The sequence below is a fragment of the Tupaia chinensis genome, unplaced genomic scaffold (genome assembly GCF_000334495.1).
Source record: "Tupaia chinensis unplaced genomic scaffold, TupChi_1.0 Scaffold000355_1, whole genome shotgun sequence".
Lineage (NCBI taxonomy): Eukaryota > Metazoa > Chordata > Mammalia > Scandentia > Tupaiidae > Tupaia > Tupaia belangeri.
The window spans coordinates 15,331,160-15,340,376 of record NW_006159850.1 but is presented as its reverse complement, the minus strand read 5'-3'; the positions used below and the strand labels follow the sequence as shown (position 1 = coordinate 15,340,376).

The following is a 9,217-nucleotide window of genomic DNA, read 5'->3' as shown; positions in this document are numbered from 1 at the left end:
TCATGCCGCAGTCCCTTCTCCATTCTCCTCTCAGGATCTTGGGCATGCACGCACATGCGCCCGGGGTGAGTTTTAAGCCACCGGGTTCGGGACGCGAACCGTGGTCGACTACGTGGGAGTCCAGCGACGTAGCCATTACGCTAACTGCTGGTTCCCTCCTGTTGGGATTTTATGGGCATTCACACTATGTGCCTGGAGTGTTTTTCAAACTGCTGGGGCCAAGACTCGACCCACAGTTGGGCATGTGGGATCCTTCTCCCTTAACCACTGGGTCATGAGGCCAGCCCTCTCTCTCTCTTTATATCTGTCAAATTTTGCTTTATGTATTTTTTAACTATGTTGTTAGGGACAAGGAGAGTTGTTATGTTTCTTGGTGAAATCACCATTTTATCAAGTAATGGGAAGATAGAAAAGACAGCAATTATCCTCACATTCTTCAGATCATAACTCTACTGGTCAGAGAGGAATTTCCCTCCTCCAGTTTTTAGATGCCTTGCAGTTTTCAGTGCCATTGTTGTTCTGCCACAGCCACCATCAGTGTAGTATTGTGTAGGGATGAGGAGGTACGGAAAGAAGAAAAGACCCAATAGAGAATTTCTCCTACTGTCTTTGATTTTCTTTTCCCTTCTCCATGGACCAGAAGGGTTTTTCTTAGTGTTTCTTCTCTCTGTATGCAGTGAGCTCTTCTGGGTTTTGGGCTGCTTTGGAGTCCAGGCTGGACAATACTGAAGGAAAAACTGATAACCTTTTGCCAGTATTGAAACTTCAAATGCTCATTTCTCCAGTCTTTTCTTGTTTACTTTGCTGTAGTTGTGGCATGCATTTTATCCAGGATTTATAGTTGTCTCAGAGGGAGAAACAGGGTGTGGTGTGATGACTCTATCTTCCCTAGAACAGGAACTTATATTTTCCTTTTTTTTTTTTTTTTTTTAAATTACCAGAGTGCATGTGTACTGGCTAGAGTTAGAGAGACACGGGGAGAGAGAAAGCTTCCCCCCATGGGGTGTGGTCACACCACAATCTCTTCTCCATTTTTCCATCCTGTCTGGATTTCGGCATACACACACACGACGAGTGCCTTTAAAAAAAAAAAAAAATGTTGGTTTTTGTTTTTGTTTTTTAAGAATTATTTTATTTAACTTTATTTAATTTGAGCAGAGAGGGACAGAGTGAGAGAGAGAAGGAAAGTGAGAAAGCAAGCCACCAGGTCCAGGACTCAAATCGTGGTCAGCCATGTGGGAGTCCAGCATCCTTAGCCACCATAACCACCTGCCAGCCTCAAGTGCCTTTTTTTTAGGGGGTTTTTCCCTTAGGGCATATGCGTTCACTATAGGGGAGCGAAACAGAGAGACAGTGAGAGAGAAAGTGAGAAATCACCTCTGAAGGGGGATGGCCACTCCACAGTCTTTTCTCCATTTGCCTCCTGGGATCTTGAGCACACATGCCCTCATGCCCAGCATGATTATCAAGCCACTGGGTCTGGGACTTGAACCATGGTCAGCCATGGGAGTTCAGCAATGTGATTGATACGCCATCTGCTGGCCCACCTAGAGGTTTTTTTGTTTTGTTTTGTTTTGTTTTAATAGAGGTTTTGCTATAGGGCATGTGTGCTTGCGCTCACCAAAAATCAGAGACAGAGAGACAGAAAGCAAGAAATCATCCCCCAGCGGGGATGGCCACACTACAATCCCTTCTCCTCCATTCTCCTCTCGGGATCTTGGGCACGCACGCACACGCGCCCGGCGTGAGTTTCAAGCTGCCGGGTCTGGGACTTGAACCATGGTCAGCCATGGGAGTTCAGCAATGTAACCATTATACCAACTGCTGGTCCCAACCAAGAGTGTTTTTTAAGCTGCTGAGGCTGGCACTTCAACCGTGTGGTCAGCCATTTAGGATCTGGCTCCCTTACTCACTAGGCCATGGGGACAGTCCTAAAACTGGAACTTTTTGTTTGGTTTTTAATTTTAGAATGTGTTTTCTTGGTCCAGCCATGGTGGCGCAAATAGTAAGGTGCTACAGTGCAATACTGGTGCCATATGGGAGGGTCTAGGGTTCAGATCCCAGGTTGATGTGAACACATTTGGGTGTGCCCATAGGTGTACCATCTTTGCTGGCTAGAAGAGTACAGGGAAGGGGATAGTAGGGCATGATGAGATCCTGTTGAAGGAACCTCTCTTTTTCAATACTTAAAAAAAGAGAGAGAATGTGTTTTTTCATATATGTTCAGTTCTTTGCAATATGATTCAATTTGTTCTTTTTTAAAAATCCATTTTATGTCCTTTTGATATGTAAAGAAATCAAGTAGTAGTAGGTTGTCACAGCTCAAGGAAAAATAATGCTTTTCTCTGACCTATCGACAGCCTAGTATTGGAGGAAGAGTGCTGAAACAGAAAGATGAGTCAGGTCAGTAACTAACCGTATAACCTTGTACAAGGTTGTTAACAGCCTAGGTCCTCAATTTCCTCCATAAAAACATAGTAGCACAGGGCTGGCCCTGTAGCGCAGTAATTAAGCATTGTTCAAAGGGAGCTGTGTTCCGTGTGGTTGATTACAGTTTGAATCCTTGCCCTGGCAGCTTGAAATACGTGCTGGGCATGAGTGCACGCGTTCACAAAATCCTGATAGAATGGAGGCATAGAAAAAAGGATTAAGGCATAATTGTGTTCCATTGAGGTTCTTTTTCTCCCTCTGTCTTTCTGTCTGTCTCTCTCATATGCCCTCAGGCAAAAAATTTTTTTTTTGAGAGATTTTCGCTATAGGGTGCGTGCACTCGCCAGACAGAGAGAGACAGAGAGACAGAAAGTGAGAAATCACCCTCCAGGGGGGATGGTCACGCCGCAATCCCTTCTCCATTCTCCTCTCAGGATCTTGGGCATGCACACACATGCACCCGGTGTGAGTTTTAAGCCACCGGGGCCAGGACACGAACCGCGGGTCGACTACCGCGGGAGTCCAGCGACATAGCCATTACGCTAACTGCTGGTTCCACCCTCAGGCAGTTTTTAAAAATGAGGCCAGCAGGTGGCATAGTGGTGGTTAAAGCACTGTACTCCCACATGGCCAAAGTGTGTTCAAGTCTTGGACCTGGGGGGTTAAAAACATTGGGGGCATGTGTGTGTGTGTGTGTGTGTGTGTGTGTGTGTGTGTGTGTCCAAAATCCCAAGGCAAAGGAGAGATGGAAAGAAGAGATTGCACATGACCAGCTGCTGGGGAGGGGTACTTTCTCCCCCCTTTACTCTTTGGTGAGTGTACATGTCCTCTGGCAAATTCAAACAAAAACAGGGGACCAGCAGATTGCTTAATGGTTATATCATTGGACTCCCACATAGTTGACAGTGGTTTGAGTCCTAGACTCGGAGGCTTAAAACTCACACTACGCACATGTGCATGCATGCCCAAAATCCTGAGAGGAGAGGATGGAGGAGAAGAGATTGCAGTGTGGCCATCTTCTGAGGGGGTAATTTTTCACTTTATGTCTCTCTGTCTCTCCAGCAAGTGCATGTGCCCTATAATAAAAATCTCTCTTAAAAAAAAAAAAAAAGCAAGCAAGCATTATTCATTTATCTTCTGAGTTTGTTTTTTCCTTATCACATTTTCAGAGTATATCCAGTGTACTGAGATCTTTATAGTTTGTTGGATGTTTTAATCTAACAATTGATCTTCTCTCCTAATGTGTCATACTTTGTTGAGTTGAGCTGTGATTGCAGTATATCCATGCAATACTATGTTGAATTTAACTGCAGTTGAGTAGAAAATATCTTTTGTAAGATTAGGGATAGCCTTTTTAAAGACTTATTTTAAGGACTGAATGAAGATTTGGGTTGAATTCATTCTTTAGGTATTTTAGTATTAGTGCTGGGCCTTACATATTTGTGTATTCTGGGTCTAATTTTTCTTAACTTAATAATTAACATTTTTGTTTGTAGCCTTTCCAGAAATTTATTGAGTTGAGGGGTTTATATATAAAGTTGTTACATACAAAAGCTTTGCTTAGCTTGGCAAATCTGCACTTATCAAGTCTTAAATTCTTAAAAATCAGTCAAAAATGTATATGGGAAGTTGTATGAATGGTTTTGGTAGTAAAAATTGTGAACATCTCTATTTAATGTCTTTTCCTATCCAGAGGATGCCAGCCCCCATCAGATTGCGGGAGCTGATCCGGACCATCCGGACAGCCCGAACCCAAGCTGAAGAGCGAGAAATGATCCAGAAAGAATGTGCTGCAATTCGGTCATCTTTTAGAGAAGAAGACAATACATACCGGTGTCGGAATGTGGCAAAATTACTATATATGCACATGCTGGGCTATCCTGCTCACTTTGGACAGGTAGGCTGAGCTGAGATTGCACCTAGCAAAGGTTCTCTCCTTTGAATGACTCTTTAGTTCAGGTAGTGTTGATCTTTTCCTGGTAGAGAGGTACTTTTCATAGACTTCTATTTTATTTATTGTGGAACTGAGGGTAATTACCATAGCAAACCATAGACCCAAAGAGGCATACTGGCATCAGTTCTTTTTTCCATTGGGAATCTCATTATGTGTGTCAGGGAATGTTTCGATGGTGGCAGCTAGCTTACTTAGATTGACCAGGGTTAATCAGTAGATTGTGATCGTTCTACAGGGCACCTGTAGTCTGTAATGACTATAATGAATATTCAAGAAATGTTTACTAAATATTTTTAAAATTATTTTCTTTGTGTACAATATTATATGAGAAATTTTAAAAACTTTTGTTTTTAGTTTTTGCTATGAAGGGTGTGTGCTTGCTGGAAAGAGAGGGAGGAAGAGAGAAAGAGTGAGAAATCACTCTCTGGGGTGATGGCCACATCAGAATCCTTTCTTCTCCAGTCTCCTCTTAGGATTTTAGGTGCACACGTGCTGTGCTTAGTGTGATTTTCAAGCCACTGGGTCCAGGACTTTAACCAGGCAGTGCCTTAACCTCCTTGCCACCTGCTGGTCCATAACAGATATGTTTAAGTTAAAGAAATTAGATGGTTGCCAAGTAGTGGCATCTATTTTGTCCTAATTGCTTTATGTCTTCAGTGCTGTAACTTCTGTGCAGGTCTGCTTGCTGACTCTTACACACAGAATGCATACTATTTGATGTGTCTCCCATTTGGGCCTTGAGGATGATTTTCTCAGTGATAAGAGCTTTCTTCTTTCCATGCTTATGTTATGATGAAGGGAAATTTATAGAGAGAAGAGAGTAATGGATTGTTTTTTATTACTGCTGTTTCTTAGTGCTGTTAATTTTATTTAAGAATTATAATGTGTACTAAATATTAGTCTATTTAAGGATCAGACTGCAAAATTGAAAGAATGTCTAACACTAGGCGAAAACTAGCACCCATATTTCATTTACTTGAAGATAACAATATTTTGACATAGTTAATCTATCAGGAAAGGTGGCCATCAGCTTATCTTTTGTTCAGTTCAGAAAAGATTCTCCTGTTTCTAAGTTAAAACAAAGAAGTAGTGGGACTGAATCTTAAGAAAGTGAGTTGGGTTAGTTTTAGTCTCATCTTCGGATTAGAAGGGGGGTCAGACTCATTAGAAGTATTGATACATGATTGATGGGGGGCCAGTGAGTGGTGTGGTGGTTGAGGCACTGGACTCCCATGTGACCGACTGTGGTTCAATTCCCAGATCTGGTGGCTTGCTTTCTTGCTTTCTCTTTCTCTCTCTGTCTCTCTGTCATCAAAATAAAAAATAATAACAAATAAAAAATTAAATGAATAGATACTTCTTTAGAAAATTGTGCATGATTGACAGTGGGAGAGCATTAGTTTCCCAAAGAAAAATTAAGATGTTAATAACAAAAGAAGAGAGGCAGGAAAAAAAAAAAAAAAACCAGCTGTTTCTATAAATCTACGCATATGCTTAGTTTCAGACAGGATTAATGTCACAATAGCATTCTTCTCATATTATTATGAACAACTTTTGGTTTCTTATTTTGTAAAGAGAGAAGATAAATTTACTTTATTTAAATAGCTTTTCTTTATTTATAATAGTGCATATGTGTGCACATGTGAAAGTAAGAGAGAGGGATGATCACCTTCCATAGGATCTGGCTGTAGGTCATGGATCTTAGGTACTGCATGTGCTTGGCATGTTTCAGGCTGGTTGGCTTGGGGATTTGAACTGTGGTTGTCATGTAGGATCTGGCTTTTCTTGACCAGGGTATTATCATTGTGTCTCAGATCAGGCCTGTAAATAGTTTTTGAAAATGTCCTTGATTCATTCTTTGAAATGTATTTAATATTTTATTCACATATAGATAGATAGGGGTGGAATTAAATCCTGAGACTGTAATGCTTCAAGTTACAGATTTTTAAAAAAAGAATTATTTAATTTTATTTATTATTATTATTTTTTATTTTGTCCAGAGCGAGAACAAGCTGCCAGTTCTAGGACTTGAACTGCAGTTGGCCATGTGGGAGTCCAGCATCTTAACCGCTATATCACCTGCTGGCCCCAACTTACAAGCTTATACTCCATCAAAAATTGAGCCAGGCAGTTTCTTTATATTGAACGACATAGTATAAAGCAATTAGATGCCTATATCTACATCCTTTTTGGTTGATTTTAAGTAGAAACATTAGGTTAGGTTTACAGAAATATGATATATTAGGAATTGGAGTATAAAAATAAAAGGAAGAGTTTTGTGGGGGAAGACTTTTTTTAGAATTATTTTATTTAACTTTATTTATTTTATTTATTTTTAATTTTGGCCAGAGAGCGACAGAGTGAGAGAGAGAGAAAGAAAGAAAGTGAGAAAGGAAGCCGCCAGGTCTAGAACTTAAAGGATGGACGGCCACGCGGGAGTCTAGTGCCCTTAACTACCATGCTATCTGCTGGCCCTGGGGGAAGACTTAATCCTTCCACTCAGAGCTAACCATTATTAACATTTTAGAAAGAGTAAAATTATGTGTTTTCTCAAGGGATATCTCTAAATACAAACTCTTGAATTTGAAATCAGAGTAGATTTGAGATTTTGGGGAGTATTTCATTTTGTAAAAAGATGCTTGTTTTCTAAGATTTGCTTCCATAACGTGTTTAAATAAAATGTGCTAGTTCTATCTGGGTTGCATTTTAGAGTGCCTTTGAACTTAATTATTTAATGAAATATTTAATTCTTAGGTGGGAATGGTGAAAAACTGAACTAAATTTTGGTACCAAATATAATTTTTCTGAATGAGAACAGCACTCATAATTTTCATTCTATTTCTGTATTTGAATAAGTCACTGCCCTATCCATTATCAGTAACTGGTATCTCACCCATTGATATTTCCTTTATAATATGCCCATAAAGAAGTTTGTATCTTTTTTCTCTCATCTGCCTATACCAATCAGTGCCATTTTCATTTAATTGTATATTCTACCAGCCACCCTTTATTTGCATTTTATTTGTTAGATGCACTGTTCATTATGGTAGTCAATAACTGTGTTTAGACATTTTTTCTTTTGAAATATGGCTCATTCAACTGAAGTGAATATTAAAGGAAAATAGATTTCTTTAGTACTTGATTCAGTTACTGGAAACTTTTGAATATGTTTCAAACAACTTGGATATGTGAGTCTGCTTTATCAATTGTAAATTTTATGAAACCTAAATCTACTTCAGGTATTACTGATGAAAATGTAGTACTGTACAAGTTGAGATGTACTGGTAAGTGTAAAGTACATACTGTATTTTAGAAATTACAGTTCAAAAGAGAGCGTAAGATACCTAATTCATAACTTCTATGCTGATTATATATTGAAGTGGTCTTTCAGATATATTGGTTAAATAAAATATATTATTATAACTAATTTCACCTGTTTACTTTTTACTTCAGTATCAAGTATGATGTTGTCAGAAATAAAATAAGAGCTACATAAATTGAAACATTTTTGGTAGCAGGACCAGCCAGTGGCATGATGGTTAAGGGGCTGAACTCCCACATGGTCAACCATGCAGTTCAAGTCCCAGGCCTGTGGCTTGAAAATCATGCCGGGCATGTGGGCTTGCTTGCCCAAAATCTGGGAGGAGAATAGAAAGGATTGTGTCATAGCCATCCTCCCCAAGGCGACAGTGATTTTTCACTTTTCCTTTCTCTGTCTTTCTCTCTGGTGAGCGTACACGCCCATGACAAGAACCTTAAAATATTTAGTAGCTACATTTAAAAAGTATCTTTTAAGTTTTAGAAATCTCATAGGATAGGTAATATTTCCATATAGTATAGATAAGGAAACTGAAATTCATAGAATTTAAGTGACTTAAGTTCACATATGTAGTAAATATTAATGAAGGGTCCCGAACTCAGCCTTGTATAAATTAGAAACTTCTTTATTCTTTGGGCTTAGTTCAAATCTGTAAATAACTATTTCTATAAATTAACTACTTATTTGAGCCTTACCTTGTACAAAGGATTTGAGAGGGCATAAATTATACCAGCGTCTACTTGAGAATGGAGTATTTGGGAGAAGGAGCAATTCAGAACATAGTCGGTATAGTTCCTGTTGGTAAGGCATCTAAGACAAGAAAAGAGACATTCAGTTGTGTGGTTGTTGTTAATAGACTTTTAGAACAAAACTGAAGGTACCAAACTGGCTGGATGTGAACTCAGGCATTGTTATTTTAGTGTGTAACTTTGAGTAATGATAACTTTTTAACCTTTGTCCGTTTCCTCATCTGTAAAATGGGTACAGTCTTAATGTTTACTTTGTAGGGTTGTTATGATTAAGTAAATTAATAAGTGTTAGAATTTATGTTTTATACCTAAAAAGCCTTCAGCTGTTACCAATTTGTCATATCTTCAAGGATAAAATACAGTACATATGCTCACTAGAGAGAGATAGTGAGAGAAAGTGAGAAATCCCCCCCCCGGGGGGATGGCCACGTCGCAATCCCTTCTCCTCCATTCTCTCTCAGGATCTTGGGCACACATGCACATGCGCCTGGCGTGAGTTTAAGCCACCAGGTCCAGGACTCGAACCGCAGTCAACTACATAGGAGTTCAGCGACATAGCCATTACGCTAACTGCTGGTCCCAAATATTAATTCTTAATATGGCAGAGTTGTTAAAAGAAGGTGCTACTCCCACGTGGCCGACTGCAGTTTGAGTCCCAGACTGGGTGGCTTGAAACTTAAACCGGATGCATTTGTGTGTGCCCAGAATCCCAGGAGAAGAATGGAGGCGAAGGGATCGAGATGGGGCCATCCCCCCCAGGGGGGG

General features: G+C 39.8%; 1 protein-coding gene across 2 annotated transcripts in view; it reads left to right on the top strand.

Annotated features, from left to right (window-relative positions):
* Positions 1-4,123: 4,123 nt before the first annotated feature.
* The window catches only part of AP1G1 (adaptor related protein complex 1 subunit gamma 1), a 91,657-nt gene continuing 86,563 nt past the window's right edge, over positions 4,124-9,217 (top strand). For both annotated transcript variants that reach the window (XM_027773522.1, XM_027773521.1), the window contains exon 1: positions 4,124-4,327. In XM_027773522.1, coding sequence (XP_027629323.1) covers positions 4,127-4,327 — 201 coding nt within the window. In that variant the 5' untranslated portion in view covers positions 4,124-4,126. The remainder of the gene's footprint in view (positions 4,328-9,217) is intronic.